The following is a 17,130-nucleotide window of genomic DNA, read 5'->3' on the forward strand; positions in this document are numbered from 1 at the left end:
AGACTCCTGGGGCACCTTTAAGACTAACAGATGTATTGGAGCATAAGCTTTTGTGGGTGAATACCCAAAGTGGTTATTCATCCACGAAAGCTTATGCTCCAATACATCTGTTAGTCTTAAAGGTGCCACAGGACTCACTCTTGCAATCAGAAAAATGTGAGTGGTAATCAGGACTCATTTAAGAATAGCTTACCAGATGCCCCACCAGCCACAATCCTACAATTGAGGAAGAAGGCTGTGCTGGTATAAAATAAAAATCAAAACAAACCAAAAAACACCCAACAGCAACCTGATTTAGAAAAGTGATGGCAGAGGTAAAAAATACAATATTAAAAAAATATATAAAAGGAGAAATTGATAGCAATGAGTATAAATCAGAAGTTAGGAATTGTAGAAAATTGATAAGGGAAGACAAGGGACACAAGGAGAAATCTGTGGCAGTCACAGTTAAGGACAACATATATTAGGGGAAAAAAAGAATCCTGACAATGGTATTGGTCCATTACTAGATGGGACTGGTAGATTTATCAATAATAATACAGAAAAGGCAGAAATGTTCAATAAATATTCCTGTTCCATATTTGTGGGGGGAAAAAGATGAGCCAGTCTCATCATACGGTGATAATATACTTTCCCTTTTAATAGCATCTCTGGACAATGTTAAAAAGAAGACACTAAAGTTAGACATTTTAAAATCAGCAAGTCCAGATAACTTGCATCCAAGAGTTTTAAAAGAGCTGGCTGAGGGGCTCGCTGGACCATTAATGTTGATTTTCAATACATCTTGGTGCACCGGGGAAGTTCCAGAAGTCTGGAAGAAAGCTAATGTGTCAATTTTTAAAAAGGATAAATGGGATGACTTGGGTAATTATAGGCCTCTCAGCCGGCCATCGATCCCAGGCAAGATAATGGAGCGGCTGATACGGGACTCGATTAATAAAGAACTAAAGGAGGTCAATGTAATTAATCCCAATCAACATGGGTTTATGGGAAATAGAGCCATCAATCTAACTTGGTATCTTTTTTGAGGCGATGACAAATGTAGTTGATAAAGGTAATAGCATTAGGATAATAGACTTAGGCTTCTGTAAGGTGCGTGAGAGGTGATTTTACTTCTGTATTTGGCTCTGGTGCGACCATGGCTGGGATCCCGTGGGCAGTTCTGGAGCCACAACACAAGGATGTTGGTAAGTTGCAGAGAGGTTGGAGAAGAGCCACGGGAATGATGAAAGGATCCGAAACCCTGCCTGAGAGTGAGAGACTCACAAACTCCCAAGGAGTGAGTTGATCAAAGTCCATAAGTACCTACATGGGTGCAGGGATCTGGTGCTCTGGAACAGTCCTGGGGGGACCCCTTCAGGGTACCAGCCTGCCCCCTTAGGGTCTCTTGCTGGCACTAGGGGAAGCCACTTGGCTTCACTGCCTCCTGGGACCGAACCTCAGAGCCTTCAGCCCCCTGCTGCTCAAATCCGGCTGGCATCCTGCAGAAGGGTGGGCCATCCCTGGGTGTTACTTGCTAGGTATCAAGCACCCAGGCAAGTATAGTGACCATGGTCTTCTTGGACTCCCGTGGCCATGGGGCCCAGACCCCACACAGCCAGACACCTGTTACCCCTGTGTCTCTGCAGAGAGGAAACCACCTTGCTATCCATGCACCACACAGGGGAAACTGAGGCACACATGCTATTCATACAAAATATTATGGAACATTCCCACTCCGGCACAATGGGGAAGAGATATTTAATAATGGGCTTGTCAATCTTGCAGGGAATGATCTGACGCCACCCAGGGGCTGGCAGTTGAGGCTGGACGAATTCAGACCAGAAAGAAGGCGTCAATTGTGAACAGTGGGAGTAATTAACCGGGGGAACAATTTCCCAGCTGTCAGGGTGGATTCTCCATCACTGGCCATTTTCCAAGCGAGATTGGATGTGGTTCTGAAAGCTCTGCTCTGGGAAGGGGTTGGGGCCGATAGGCCGTTCTCCGGCCTGCGTGATACAGGGGTCAGACTAGACATTGACAATGGTTCCCTCCAGCCTTTGAAGGGCTGGAGCTATGAACTTTACCTCTATTGAATATAGGAAGGACGATAGCTATTCTCCGGTCATACGGCACAACCCCTGATAGAGAATAAAACTCCTTGCTACTGGACCAGCAATCTCACGTACCAATTCTTTGGCTATTCTGGGATAGAAAATTACATTCCAAGCTCACAGAGATCGGGCCATGTTGTGTCACGGGGCTCAGCAGGGGCGGGGTGCTGTGCTGCGGGCAGCAGGGGGTGCTCTCCTTTGGCAGTCCATGCTACTCCCCAGAATCAGCAGCATTTCAGGGGCAAGGGGTTAAAAACATGGTGCAGTCTCATCCCACTTTCCATTCCCCTGGTCTCTGCAGGCTAAACGTTACCACTTCGACATGTTTAAATCAGCAGCCCCACAGAACTTGCAGGGAAGGGTTTCAAAAGAGCTGGCCGAGGAGCTCGCTGGAGGTTAATGCTGATTGTCAGCAGATCGTGCAGCACTGGGGAAGTTCCAGGAGAAAGCGAATGCTGTGCCAGTTTTTACAAAGGATAAACAGGATGAGCTAGGTAGTTAGAGGCCTGTCAGTCTGACATCAATCCCAGACACGACAATGGAGCAGCTGATTTAAAAATGTCTAACTCTGGCAGTATGTGACAACCCTGCCCCAGCAGTGTGACCCCCCTCCAGCCTTGATTCAGATCCTGCCAGGCCAGGGGCTGTACCCAGCTCTGGGGTGGGGTCAGTGTCTGAGCACCCTGACTCGTGAGCCCCACGCGGGGGCGGGGAAGTGCAAGACTCTCACAGAATTGATGAGAAATGGCCACTGATCGTTTGTAATTCGTAAGTAAAGTCCTCGTGGGACTAAACGCCTGTTGCATGTGGCACATTTCCCATCCGCTTGGAATATTCTGGCCAGGGAGGGCAGCGTTCCCAAGGGATTTCCCCTGGGGATGGTGCCACCCTGTGCCAGGAGCAGCAGCTAACCTGTGTTGGTGCCTGTGAGGGGCCTGGGCCCCAGCCCTACCCTTCCCCTGGCTGTGCCTACTCCAGGGTTTTCGGGTTGCAGGGATCGCTGTTGGCGAAGGCTGCAACACCAAGTACTGAGCATCAGAGCGTGCTTCAGTAGCGCTGAGTACTAGGGTGTGCTCGGTCAGTTCCCCTGAAATGCCGCTTGAGTGGGTTTCAGGAAGCTGAGTAACAATATCATATGACCTGCCCCAGGTGCATCAATGATACCCTCTACGGGAGGGAGAATTGTTGATTTTATAAAAGGAAAACATGGGAAGGTTCAAAAGACTCTGGCAAAGGCTGGATGGAATGAGGGTATGAGTGTGAAGGATAGCACGTTGCGGTGGTCTGGTCAGATGAAAGGAAAGTTAGAGAAAGGAATTGTGATACTCTACTGTGAATATGAAAGAAAGTTACGGGAATTGGAAATGCTCCAAAAGACTCTTACATCAGAGCTGAACCAAAAAACAAATTTAAACCATAAATTAACTGAACTTCAAGCAGAAAACAGTACTCTGAAAAGAAAGCAGCTCCTCTGCCCGCCGGATTGCTACTAGCATACAACAAAAGGGTAATGTTACTGACTAGTTCAGGCAGCAATACTGATAAAGACCAAAATGAAATCAATTGGAAACACCTTAAAAAACAAATCCAGGATTGGAACCTGGCACACACAGGGGGAAAACTGGGATAATTGGCCTCCTCCCCCCCCCCTTTTTAACCTAGACTTAAATGCCAGCGCTCCCCTGGCTCCTCTCCAAGTAACCACGCGGTGACCAGGGCCGGCAGATAACAGAATGGCTCATAAAACTTATAAGTACACTCCCCTCAGCACAGAGGAAACAAGGGGCTTACTGAAAGATCTCCCTTGCCAATCCAAAGAAAACTGATCAGGCGTTTCTAAAAATGTTAAAGGAAGGTTTTAACTCCCACCTGCAAACAGCCCTTAACTTGGGAGTGAACCCAGGCTCTAATTATCATAGAATATCAGGGTTGGAAGGGACCTCAGGAGATCTAGTCCAACCCCCTGCTCAAAGCACAACCAATCCCCAGACAGATTTTTGCCCCAGATCCCTAAGTGTCCCCCTCAAGGATTGGACTCACAACCCTGGGTTTAGCAGGCCAATGCTCAAACCACTGAGCTATCTCTCTCCCCCCCCCCCCCCCCCCCCGTGTATGTGTACCTGGGCCTCTAAATGCAAAGCCAGACAAACTAAAAATATAAAAAGCAAGTCTACTTGCGTTTCTGTGGTAACAGCAAAAGGTAACGTAACTTGTTATAATTGTGGGTGTCTCAGGCGTACCCAAAAGAACTGCAGGCACAAGGCCCAAAAGCCGAGTCAGGGACAGAAACGTGGCCAGTTGAATCCCCGCAGTACTTCACTGCCCTTTCGATCTGGTCCTGGTCCCGCCTCCACCACCTTACAGTGTTCTGTATGTGGGGAGACCCGTCACTGGCAGCTGAATGCCCAAGCCCTGGGCAACCGGCCCCAACCGGTATCTCAACCAACTGTCAAACCCCTGGCTCTCATTTGGGAGACCTCTAATCCTTTTCAAGAATTACGTTCCAGGTTCCCTCTGTTTGGGCAGAGAATAAGCTGTCTTGCAGTTTGGTGCCTGCTCATCTCTGCCCACCCATCCAGGTTACCAGTCAACTCCCTCCACCTACCAAGCAATACCCTCTCAAACCTGAGGCCGTGGACACGGTAGGTGACATTATTCACTCTTTACTTCAGCAAGGCATACTAGTTCCCTGTTCCTCCCCCACCAACTCTCCATCTAGCTGGTTAAAAAAAACAACAACTTCATGGCTCCTGGGGCCTTACCATTGACTACCACACCGCTACGGATGTAGAGGAAGGAGATCAGGTTATAATAAGGACATACAACCCCGGGGTACTTCAGCCAAACTACTCCGGTCCGCACATGATATTGGCCCATACGGATACCTCTGTAAAGGTGCAAGGAGTCCCAACGTAAGTTCATGAAACTAAAATTAAAATGTATAAATACATTTGTTTTGTTTCCTCCTGAGTAACAAATGTGGCTACCCACATTAATCCTCTTGGTAAATATACCTGATGCAGCCTCCTTGGGAAATGTCACACGAGACACCTGCTTCAAAGCTGGCCAGTATATGCAATTCCCTACAGAAGGTAGCGGCAAGTGCGTAAAAAAACCAGACACTTGGCTTACCCCCAGACGGAATTACCTGGGACCTATCGTGGTTACAGCTCACCTCCAAAAACCTCCAAGCTCCAAGGGCCCGATCTGACTACCACAGGCCGGGAGCAGTCTTCGGCTCCCTCCCTGTATCTCACTGGATCTAAACTGTACCTGGGTATTTAGATTCATGGGATATGGGCACACTCATATAGGCCCCCCAATTTCAAAATGCAAAAATCACAAAATGTTTGGGGGGGGGGAAAAAAAAAAGTGTCAATTTAAGAATACACCCCCTAAAACAAACGAACCATTCTATTTCCGGGGCCTCGAATGGATCCGTCAAAATTCACAACATTTGAGGCCGCTCATGGGTTGGGAGAGTATAGGTGTGAATGTTTGTGGGAGAGTTGGGTACTTTTCATTAATCTAACAGGGTCTGTAAATGCGGGATGAACAGATGTTCCTCCTCTGCTATGGGAACCTGGGATGGAGGGACATTATTGTCAGGAACACTGCGTAAACGTTTAACCAGGTGTACATTGTACTAATATACGATGTTACAACCTAACTCTGCCTACTACCTGTCTGGCATTGTACCCTACCCAACCAGATGGCATTATTCAAGTAGGCCCCATCAAAACACTTTTGCATAATGCCCTTATGGTCTCTATTCAGGTTAAATATGATTTGTCCAATTTTTCAGCACTCTTGCAAAATGTATGCTCAGACCACCCCAACTCCCTGCAATGGCTCCAGGACCAGCTACAGTTTTTAATGCACCAATATGTTATTCAGGCCCGCACAGCCAAAAACAAAAACGTAGCCTCTTAGGTGATATTGGTGGACTTTTTAAAAGCACCAATTCTATACTAAATATGCATAACCTAAATTCTGAAAGGTCATACAATTCTTGGGTCAAAAGCCCAAACCAGCCAAGCCCTTAAACATGCTAACACAGGTTTATCCTATGCTCTTACTGCAATTAATGTAGCAATAAAGGATTTTTACCAAATCATTTAAAAAAAAACCTCAGATGCTATAGTCAACCTGGCCAAGTCACAAGCTAAAGGCCGTGCTTGTGATCTGCTAGCTCGTGACCTATTTAACATTGCAAAACAAAACATGCTTAAAAATCTCACTATGCTTCCTACTCTGCCCCCAACCCCCCTCCCCTGGGTAACCCTAAGACTGATCATGTATAGCAAAAGCATTTAAGTATTGACTACATCTCATTTAGGAGTCCGATTTGTCAAACAGGAGGGAACTGTTAGGCAAGAGTTACAAATTTAGTTAGCAGCTGAGTCAGAAACAGAAACACCAGAGGCCCAAGGACAGTAACAAATGTAAACACCTAATAGTCTGCATGGTCAAATGTCCACCCAGTAACTCGGCTCTTGGAACAGAACAAACCCTGCAAACACTCACACAGCCCACCCCTTCGTCTTACAGGTAGTCATAGATAATTGATGTAATTAAAGTGTTCTGCTCCTATCATAATTGTTAAATGTTCTCTCTCTCTCTGAAACGTTTGTCTCTGTAAGTATAAAACATATCCAAATGAAGTAATAAAAAAAGGTATATAATTGGTCCCTGTAGCACTATACTCTTCAGGGTACAGTGAAATAAACCTCTTCAGTATTGTCTGTGGCTGCCTGATGGTTGGGGAAAAGAATCTCCTTGCTTCACAAAATCACGCTCCAGTTTAAAAACAAGTTTTTCCTTTGCACAAATGGACGACCAGCAGCAGCGCTCAGTCTCTCGTCAGAGCCGGGTATTAAATTCCATGGGAATTGCTGGTCCTGCAAGGGAACAAATGACCAATGAGAGGGGACAGGGCCACCTTCTGCTGGGACAAGAAGCGACTGGCTCCCCTCTGAACGCTGCTGCGAGCTCCTGGAAGGCTGGGAAGGAGGTTGGCTGGGTTCATTCCAGGGGGAGGAAAGAAAGGATCTGCCAGGCGTGTAAATACCCCGGTGCCCCAGGGCAGAGCTGACCACCACACACACTATTACATCACCGATGTGCTGGAGCAATGACAGCAAAAGGGACGGTGTGAATTGTCATGGTGGGGAATGAACAACCATCTCCAGCAGTGGGGCTCAAACGTTTTTACTGGCAACCCCTCAGAGTGCCACCCCCCCAATAAATTAAACACACTTTTTAATATATGTAACACCAATATAAATGCTGGAGGCAAGCGGGGTTTGGGGGGAGGTTGACAGCTCGCGACCCCCCATGTAATGACCTCACAATCCCCAGTTTGAGAACCCCTGATCTACAGCAATGGCATTAGCTGTCCTCCATCGCCCCCACCCCCAACTCTGCCCCCTCAGCGATCCCCTCTGATTCACTATCTTCCTCACCTCCCCATCTCCCCCGGGGCTTTCAGACATCCATGGCCTCTTCGTGGGGGTTCCGCACCCTGTTCCCCGGGTCTGGTGGGGGGCGCAGACCCACCCTCTCCTCTGGCTCCAGCCCCCAGACCCATTAACCAGCAAGCAGGGGCTGCTTAGACAGTCGCTCCCCAATCACCCCTCTCAGGGGCCACCACTAAACCCCCCAACCTCCTCCTGCCCTGTTCCTCCTAGACCTGTCCTTGCCCCCAGCCCCCCGGCTCAACTCCCCCCCTGAACCCCTCCCCAGGCTCTCTCCAAACCTGCCTTCCCCCTAACACCCCCGGCTCAATTCCACAACTGACCCCCTCACACCCCTGCTTTTGTTCCTCAAGTCTGTCCCCAGTGGCCAGGAAGGGGAACTGCAGACAGGTCTCCAAGACGGGGGTGGTTGGCCCGGTAGGGGTCAGAGCTAAGGACCTTCTGGGAACAGTGTGGACCCGCCTCCTCATGTGACACCACCCCCCCATGCAAACCCCCCCCTCACAAAACCCCGCCCCCTCCAGCATGACCTCACCCCACCCTGCGACCTCACATGCCCAGTGCATACAAGGTCACACTGCAGGATGGTGCATTTTTATGAGCGCAGCGTCCAGCCCCCACTAGCATGACCTCATACACACGGTGCGTGTGAGGTCACAGTGGAGGGTGTGAGGCCATGTGCTCCTAAAATAGCCCTCCCCCCAACACCGGATAAAACCAGGGCGGGTTTACGGCCGGCCCCAGCCCGGAGACAAACCTTTGGATCTGAGATCCGGCTGGCGCCCGGGCTCCACGGTCAGGACTCCCCCTTGGGGTGGCGTAGGCACCACTCGCAGGCGTTCTGGAACATGCGCAGCCAGGGTGAGACCTCCATGGTGTGGCGCCAGGCGGGCGGCATCCAGGCCCACTGCCAGGGCAGGACGCAGCGCTCAGGGTGGGGCATCATGGCCAAGTGGCGCCCGTCGGGCGAGCAGAGTCCAGCGATGCCCAGCGGGGAGCCGTTGGGGTTCAGGGGGTACTCCTGGGTGGGCTGGCCCTGGTCATCCACGTAGCGCAGCGGGGCCAAGCCCCCTGACGTCACTGCAGCCAGCACCTCGGGGGAGCGGAACCGCATCCGACCTGGGGCAGGGGAAAAGAGGGGGTGAGACAGGCAGAGCCCCCCCCGCGGGACACGCCCCAGAACAGGCCACTGCCTCCATACCCCGCTGTGGCCTCGGGAGTGTGAAACTGCAGGTGAGCTGGGGCAGGGCATGGAGGGGGAGGCAGATAAAGCCCCCCACATTCTCTCACTGTCGAGTTGGCCAGTACTGCACGGCAGGGCGTGGGGAGCCCAGTTGCTTGCCCGGTACAGCAACGGGGGTTCTCCCAGTTGGGCGGACCCCGGCGTGCCCCACTCCAGCTGGGCAGGCCCTTCACGTGCTGAGACGGGGGATTTTCCTTAGCTGTGGCCAGCGCCTGGCCCTTCTCCCCTGCACCGAACCGAGGCCGAGCACAGAGCTGCTCGTCAAATACCTTCTGGGGGGAAGGACCCATGGCGGCAGGGGAGGACAGTGGGTGGGGGAAGACACTCAGGGATCGCCCTCTCCAAGAGCTCCAGCTACTGTACAAGGCAGGGAACCAGACTCCAACAGACACACCCCGGAGCGAAGCTACCACGGCAGCCCAGGGGCGGGTCGAGCAGGCAGGACGCAGCCTGAAATTCACTGCAAGTCTCTGCGAGGAGCTCGCTTCCCCTCGCCTACGTCTCGTTCTGTGCAGAGGGGACACTAAGACTCGTCAGACGTCCAGAGAGTGCAGACACCTGGAGAATGCCTGTGGGTCAGATCTGCCTCGTCTGTGTGGGATCCATGAGGATCACTGTTGTTTTCTCCAATCTTCCCCAAGACTCATGGTGAGAGGGACGGGGAACACGGACATCAGCGGCTCTGAGTGTGCGACTAGAAACGTGTCTCCGCTGAAGTGCCCGCCTCGGGCTGTTGGGAGCAGGTCGGGTATTTCTGGTTCACAGAGAAGGTCCCACGAGCTCGGTGACAGACGCTCCAAACCGCCGAGTGACGGGGCTCCCATTCAGGGTCTCTGGAGAAGCATCTGCTGAGGCTCTGCCAGGGGGAGCCGCACCCCGGAAGGGGCACCATCGAGACGGGGACGCGGGGGCGGCTGCACCCGTTCTAGAGAGCGACAGCGTCTCTGCACAGCAGGGACGTTGTTAGCGTCACGTCGTCCAGCGTGACGGGAAGGTGAAGGCTCCAGGCAGGTGGCTGGCAGCGTTTCCCAGGCCGCACGCCGGTCTAAAAGGCGGAGGTAAGCGGGTCTCTGTAGGGACCGGGCACCATGTGCTACAGGCCAGTTCAGACGGGTGCCCCAGCCCAGCAGGGAGCCCGACCGGGATCAGCTTTTTCCTCAGGGTTGCTCGTGGATTCCCAGGCCAGATAGGAGCGTGGGGAAGATCTCGGCTGACCTCGTGAATGGCCCCACAGTCATTCCCAGAGCCGAGCTTTCAGAGACACGTCCAGTCACTGGTCAGCGATGGAGAACCCAGCCCAGCCCTCGGGAAATTGTGCCCATGGGTCATTGCTCTCACAGGGACAATTTTAAACCCTATTTCCGGGCTGAATTTGTCCATCTCCATCTTCCAGCCGGTGGAGGGAGCTTCGCTGCTAGACCGAAATGCCCGTTATCCACTGTGTGTTCTCCAGGAAGGTACTGACAGACGGGGCTCAGGTCACCCCAGAACCGTCGCTTTGTCAAGCTGAATAGCTCGAGCCCCTGGAGTCTCTCCCTCTACGGCAGGTTTTCTGACCCTTTCCCTGGCTCTTCTCTGACCCCTCTGCAATCGATTCAGGCCGTCTTGAGCTGAGGGCCCCAGACCTGGATGCAGGAGCCCAGCAATGGTCGCACCAGAGCCCAATCCAGAGGCACCTCTCTCGAGAGGCCCCCCGTTTACTGACGGGGACCCCAATGCTCTGAAAGGAGCTTTTCTATCACTGCCGGTTAAGAAAGAACAACTTACCCTCCCCCATCCCCACCACGTCAACGGGAGAACCCGTCTCCGACCACGGGTGCTGCAAAGGAACCGGAGAAGCGGTCGGTCCGCACCATGCTCCACGCTCTTGGGGCGGGAGGGGGCAGGTACGGCACAGCGGAGCCTACTGGGGAAAAACCTTCCCGTCTCAGCCGCACGGACACCTCGAGAGCAACAAGCACAGGACCATGGCTTGACGGAGAAACACACCCGACAGGAGGGGAAAGGGGGGGGTGGGGGAGAGACCAGGGCAAGGACCCCTCCCACCATATTAGGGAAGGACCCCCCCCAGCCACTCCTCTGGGGTGGGGCGCAGGGGCTGATTCTACAGGGACACCTCGCCCAGCGCTGAGATGCAGCTGCCTCTGGGGTGGGGCGCGGGGCTGTGTATACAGGGGTGGAGCGAGCAGCCCCCCAGCCCTAGCAGAGCTGTTACCTTCTCCATGCGCCACCCAGATTCCCAGGGTGGAGCCAGCCATGCCCCGCAGCATCACCGCCGGGCTCTCCTCGATGGCGAGCGCCACGAACCGCGACTCGAACCGGCCTGAATCGTTGGGGGTCAGCAGCACCCCGGGACGGACGGCCCCACCTGTGGACAGACAGACAGAGTGAGCCCTGTCCTAGAAACACGCCCCATCCGATACCCCCAGACACTGCCCCTGCCCCAACCACACCTGCCCTCCAAATCTCCCCCACAGACACCCTGACACCTCCCCAATCCCTCCAGCCCACCAACAGGCCCCTCCCCCCAGCCCCACTCACCCGTGGGGTCGCTCTGGGGGCTCTCGCCCCCCACCCAGCCCAGCAGTGCCATCAGCTGGCAGCCGTTGCAGATGCCCAGGCTGAACGTGTTCCTGCGCCGGCGAAACGCCTCAAACTGGGCCCGTGCCCGGGGGTTGAAGGTCACCGAAGCTGCCCAGCCTAGAGACAAGGGGACACCGGGGGTCAGTCACCTGGGGGATGGGGCCCGGGGCCTTTCCCTTCTAGGGGCCACTGGCTCCCATCCGGCCCCTGAGGGGGAGTGGCTGACTCAGAGGGGTGGGGAATGGGACATCGGGACTTTTCCTCTAGGGGGCTCCAGCTCCCATCCGGCCCCAGGGTGGGACTGGTTGGCTCAGGGGGATGGGGAATGGGGCTTGGAGCCTCTCCCCTCTAGGGGGCGCTGACTTCCAACCAGCTCCAGGGCGAGGACTGGGTGGCTTGGCAAGGGTGAAGGGTGGACACGCTGGCTCAGGGGGTGAGGGGTGGACACGCTGGCTCAGGGGTGTGTGGGCGGGACGCTGGCTCAGGGGTCTCACCTTTGGCAGACCCCAGGACGTCCGCGTAGCTGAAGCCTCCCACAAAGACCAGGCCCTGGAACTGCTCCAGAGTGACCTCCCCTGCGCAAAGATCCTGCATGGTTACGTCCCAGGCCTGGGGAGAGAGGGGAGTGGGGGCTAGTGGTTAGAGCGGGGGGGAGGGGGGCAGGACTGCAGGGTTCAGGGTGGGGGTGTCTCACCTGGAACCCTGCCATGACGAAAGCTGCCACCATCTCGCGGTCCCCGTTGCTGCCCTCCTCCCGCAGGATGGCCACGCGCGGGCCTGGCTGGGCTGGGGGCAAAGGTGGGGTTAGAGACCAGAGCCTGCTGGGCTCAGTGCACCCCCACTGGCAGACCCTCCCCTCACCCCAGACCTGGGGACGCCCCCTCCCACACCTCCCTCCCTCCCCAGAGAGCCTCTCCCCCGACTGGGTCACAGGGACCTCCCCTCCCACACCTCCCTCCCCCCCAGGGGCCCCGGCCCTCACCCATCTGGCACAGCAGCGGGGGCTTGACCTCGGGGTCGAAGGTCAGGGTGAAGGTGGGGCCCTGGCGCAGCGCCAGCCCCCTCTCCTCCTGCTCCACGCAGTGGGGCGACGCTTGCAGCCGCTCCAGCTGGAAACTCGTGGCCTCCCAGATGGCGCGCAGCTCACCCACGGGCCGCGCCAGCTCCTCCTGCCCGTTCACCCGCAGCCGCACCTGGGGGGCACGCAGGGGTGTCGGCCGGGGGGACAGCGGCACTCCAGCCCCTCACTCCTGACCCACAGCCCCCTGGGCTCCCCCCAGCTCTGCTAGTGCCCCTCACTCCTGACCCGCAGCCCCTGCTACCTGCCACGGGCTCCCCACTGAGCTATGACATTGCCCCTCGCTCCCAACCTGCACCTCCTGCTAGCCGAGCCCATGGCTTCTGCTTCCCCCAGTGCTCCTCACTCCCGACTCGCAGCCCATGCTACCTGCCCTGCGCTCCCCCCAGCTCTGCCAGTGCCCCTCATTCCCGACCCGCAGTTCTCTGGGCTCCCCCCAGCTCTGCTGGTGCCCCTCACTGCCGACATGCAGCCCCTGCTACCTCCCTGGGCTCCCCCCTAGTTCTCTGGTGCCCCCCAGTCCTGACCTGCAGCCCCCTGTTCTCCCCGCCCTGTGCTCCCCCCAGCTCTGTGGTGCCCCACAGTCCTGACCTGCAGCCCCTGCTAGCCCAGCCCTGCCCACTCCAGCTCTGCCGGTGCCCCTTACTCCCGACCTGCAGCCCCCTGCTACCTGCCCTGGGCTCCCCCCATCCCTGCAGTGCCCCCAGTCCTGACCTGCGGCCCCCTGTTCTCCCAGCCCCAGGCTCCCCCGGCTCTGGGGTACCCCTCACTCCTGACCCACAGCCCCACTCACCAGGGACTGGGGGCCCAGGGGTCCAGTGTGCCCGATGGGCAGGCACCGCACTCCAGCCTCCTCGTACCGTCTGCAGACGTCTCCTGCTACAGCGCAGGGCACCTCCAGCACCAGGCCCAGCTCCTCGGCAAACAGTACCTCCAGGGCTGGGGGGAAGGGGAGTCAGCTCAGGGGGGGGAGAACTGGGGGATCTAAGTGTGTGGGGGGGGAGGGGGCTCGTGTGAGGTGATCAGTGAGGTTGGCCCTGTGGAGGAGGGGTCCAGGCTCTCACCACTGGGCTATGGGAGGGCTCAGGGCAGGGGTTATGGGACAGGGTCCCCCATTCCCCACCGGGCTGGGGGATTCAGGATGGGGATTTGGGGAGGGGGTTTGCGGTGGGGTTTTCCATTCCCCGCCGGGCTATGGAGTTCAGTGGGGGGATTTGGGGAGGGGGGTTGCGGTGGGGGTTTCCATTCCCCGCCGGGCTGTGGGGGGGGGGTTCAGGGGGGGGATTTGGGGAGGGGGGTTGCGGTGGGGGTTTCCATTCCCCGCCGGGCTGTGAGGGGGGGAGTCAGGGGGGGGATTTGGGGAGGGGGTTTGCAGTGGGGTTTTCTATTCCCTGCCAGGCTGGGGAGCTCAGGACGGGGGTTCAAGGTGAGGTCCCCCATTTACCACCAGGTTGTGGGGTTCGGGGCAGGGCCCCCCACTCACCGTTGGCCTCGGGTGCCACCAGCTCGGCCTGCAGCCCACAGTTCCCGGCAAAGGCCATCTCCAGCAGGCAGGTCACCAGCCCCCCATCGCTCACATCATGCCCAGCGCTCACCACCGACTCTGGGGGGGACAGCACAGGGTGGGACAGGTTCTCCCAGCCCCCCATCTCCGATGGGCACCCATGCCAGCTTCACTCCACCCCCCAGCCCCTCCCCTCAGACCCTGGGGGTGCCCACACCAAGCTCCCCTTCCAGCCCCAGGGGCACCCCCCAACACACAGTCCCAGGTGGCAGCGACATACACCCCCACCAGGGCCCATCCCCTCCAGCAGAGGGCAGCAGGGGAACACACACGGACAGACACCCACACCCCCACCTTGCAGCAATTGCTGGGTGAGGTGGAAGCAGGCTGCCAGGGTGTCCGCGTTCTCCAGGTCTGGGCAGCAATCCCCCAGCTGGGAGTAGCACTGTGCCAGGGCACTGCCTCCCAGCCGGTGCCGGTCTGGGCACAGCTCCACGTACAGTAGGGCCCCTGCAGGGCAAGAGAGATGGGGTCAGAGCCGGACATCAGGGTCCCCCGAGCCAGCCAGTCCCTGGCCTGCGGCACATCAGAGCCAGCGCCCCCTAGAGGGGACAGGCCCCATTCCCTGCCTCCCTGAGCCAGCCAGTCCCTGGCCTGCGGCACATCAGAGCCAGCGCCCCCTAGAGGGGACAGGCCCCATTCCCCGCCCCCCTGAGCCAGCCAGTCCCTGGCCTGCGGCACATCAGAGCCAGCACCCCCTAGAAGGGACAGGCCCCATATCCCATTCCCTGCCTCCCTGAGCAAACCAGCCCCCTGCCCCTCACCTTTGCCATCAGGGCACTTGAGGTCGGGTGTGACGGTGGCCGTGATGTCTGGACACACGGCATAGGCTGAGACAACCAATGTCCCTGTGGGGAGAAGGGATGGGGTCAGTGGGGAGTCCAGCTAGTTTGGGGGGGGTGGGGGCAGGGGAAGGAGGCAGTCTGGGGGGCCAGGATAGCTTGGAAGGGCAGAACTCGGGGCTCCCGGGGGCAAGAAAGCCAGGACACCTGCAGGGGATGAATCGGATTCCTTTGGGGGGTGGATGGGGGAGTGAGGACTGGCTGCAGTGGGGTCAGAGGGGGAATGGGGCAGTAGCTTTCGGGATGGACACGGGGCGGCCCTGGTGCGCACATCCCTCTAACAAAGGAGGTTTATGGGAGATGAGGCATCTGGTGATGTGCCTCAGTTTCCCCATGGATAGATGCCTGGCCTGCTGACTGTGAAGAGGTTATGTGGCTGCCATGGGGCATGGTCCGAGGGAGCATGTAGGGTCTGTTGGAGGGGGGCCTGGGGACACAGGGGGGCTGGAGACAGAGGGGCGAGGGGATCCACAGAGATTAGAGGGGGGGGCTGCTGGGACCCACCCCCACACTCACCGGGCGCCATGACGATGTCCGTGCCCACGCGGGCCGCCATGCTGAGCGAGTCCTTGCCCCCGTCCACGGCCACCCCCAGTTGGGCCATGACTTTGCACATGGCCCCACAGGCGTCCACCAGCGCCGCGCCCTCGCCTGCCTGCTTGGCCGCCCACATCCAGTTCCCACTGCACTTCACGTCCTGGGAGGACAGGGGGGTCAGCCACGGGGCCCCATACGCACCCATGCCCCCCGCCCCCTGCATTGCTCCACAATCTCCCCCACACTGCCCCACAGCCCCAGCTCTATGGACCCCACATCCAGTTCCTGCTGCACTTCACGTCCTGGGGGCAGAGAGGGGTCAGCCATGGCCGCCCGACAGCTCAACAACCACCCCACTGCACCACAATCCACCGACTTCCTGCTGCACATCCTGTCCCGGAGCGGGAGAGGGAAGAGAATCAGCCACATGAACTCACAACCCCATGGCCCCCCCACCCCACATCTACATCCAGCTGCACTTCATATCCTGGGAAGAAAGTGGGGTGAGATACGGGACCCCCATACAGCTCCATGCCCTCCCACAGCCCCACGGGCTCCCTCCACCTCCAATACCCACTGCACTTCACATCCTATGGAGGGGGAAATGTCAACACAGACCAGCCCCTCCAGCTCTCAGTTCCCCCCCATGCAGCCCCCTCACCTCCCCACCATGGCCCACAGGGCGACTCACCCGCAGGTCGGTGACGCGGGCGAAGACCAGGTTGGTGAGCGCCTCGCCCACGGCCAGCCGGGCCCCCGCGCCCGGGTCGATCAGTCCCTTGAGCGGCTGCTCCCCGAGGGCCGTGGCCGCCCCCACCGTCTCAAAGGGGGACAGAGCCACCACGGCCACGTCGGCCAGGGGTGTGTGCAGGGGCCCCACGCACTGCTGCTGGGCCACCAGCCCCGTCACCGACCGGTCCACCTGCCACAGGGACACGGCTCAGGGCGGCAGGACCCCTCTGGGGTGGGGAGCAGAGAGCTGGGGCCAGGGGTCGTGGGGGCATTACCCCCCACGGGATGACAACAGAGACATGGGGACGGGGGTGCAGGGCACTTTCCCCTCAGGTGTGGGGATACTGCCACCCTGGGGGCAGAGATACAGTGCTGGTGGCACGAAACACTAACCCTCTGGTATGGGTGGGCAGAGACAGGGTGTGACATTACCAACAATCTGTAACCGTACAGATCACTGTTGCATCCACTGTTATATATTCACAGGAAATATTGTACAAAGGTTGTCGTGTGAGGTGTCTGTGGGAAGGTTCTGGTTGGCTGGTTAGGATTATGCTCTCTGTATATGTGTATCATTTTTGTAGTTGAAGTTATGAATGTTGGCTCTATCCTGTCTGTATTTCACACTTGGGTGACACCCCAGACAAGTTGGTGTCAGCTCTGCCTAGCCTGCTACACAACTGACCCATTGAGAGAAGGCAGATACGCCTTGTGACTCAGCAAGGTGTGCAGGGACAGGCCTATGGACAGAACTTGGAGGTTTGTTCTTGCCATGTGCTGGGCAGTTTGTCTTTGGAACAAAGAAAGAGGCCACATGATAAGAGACTATAAAAAGCTGCTGCAGCTCCTCCATCTTGTCTTCAATCCTGCTTCTTGCCTCTGGAGGGACTTTGCTACAAACGGATGCTCTGCACAAAAGACTGATGGCCCATCCTGGCTGGGGATGTTCCAGAGACTTGATTTGAACCTGCAGTTTATTCC

General features: G+C 57.0%; 1 protein-coding gene across 3 annotated transcripts in view; it reads right to left on the minus strand.

Annotated features, from left to right (window-relative positions):
• Nucleotides 1-4,740: 4,740 nt before the first annotated feature.
• Nucleotides 4,741-17,130, minus strand: part of LOC101941366 (phosphoribosylformylglycinamidine synthase) — a 29,522-nt gene continuing 17,132 nt past the window's right edge. For all 3 annotated transcript variants that reach the window (XM_065569320.1, XM_065569321.1, XM_024113370.3), the window contains 13 exons: nucleotides 16,109-16,339; nucleotides 15,397-15,577; nucleotides 14,803-14,886; nucleotides 14,333-14,488; nucleotides 13,958-14,077; nucleotides 13,268-13,413; nucleotides 12,379-12,589; nucleotides 12,091-12,182; nucleotides 11,891-12,005; nucleotides 11,355-11,513; nucleotides 11,029-11,181; nucleotides 8,328-8,689; nucleotides 4,741-6,994 (listed from right to left, as the gene is read on the minus strand). In XM_065569320.1, coding sequence (XP_065425392.1) covers nucleotides 8,367-8,689; nucleotides 11,029-11,181; nucleotides 11,355-11,513; nucleotides 11,891-12,005; nucleotides 12,091-12,182; nucleotides 12,379-12,589; nucleotides 13,268-13,413; nucleotides 13,958-14,077; nucleotides 14,333-14,488; nucleotides 14,803-14,886; nucleotides 15,397-15,577; nucleotides 16,109-16,339 — 1,971 coding nt within the window. In that variant the 3' untranslated portion in view covers nucleotides 4,741-6,994; nucleotides 8,328-8,366. The remainder of the gene's footprint in view (nucleotides 6,995-8,327; nucleotides 8,690-11,028; nucleotides 11,182-11,354; nucleotides 11,514-11,890; nucleotides 12,006-12,090; nucleotides 12,183-12,378; nucleotides 12,590-13,267; nucleotides 13,414-13,957; nucleotides 14,078-14,332; nucleotides 14,489-14,802; nucleotides 14,887-15,396; nucleotides 15,578-16,108; nucleotides 16,340-17,130) is intronic.

Source organism: Chrysemys picta, chromosome 16, assembly GCF_011386835.1.
Source record: "Chrysemys picta bellii isolate R12L10 chromosome 16, ASM1138683v2, whole genome shotgun sequence".
Classification (NCBI taxonomy): Eukaryota; Metazoa; Chordata; order Testudines; family Emydidae; genus Chrysemys; species Chrysemys picta.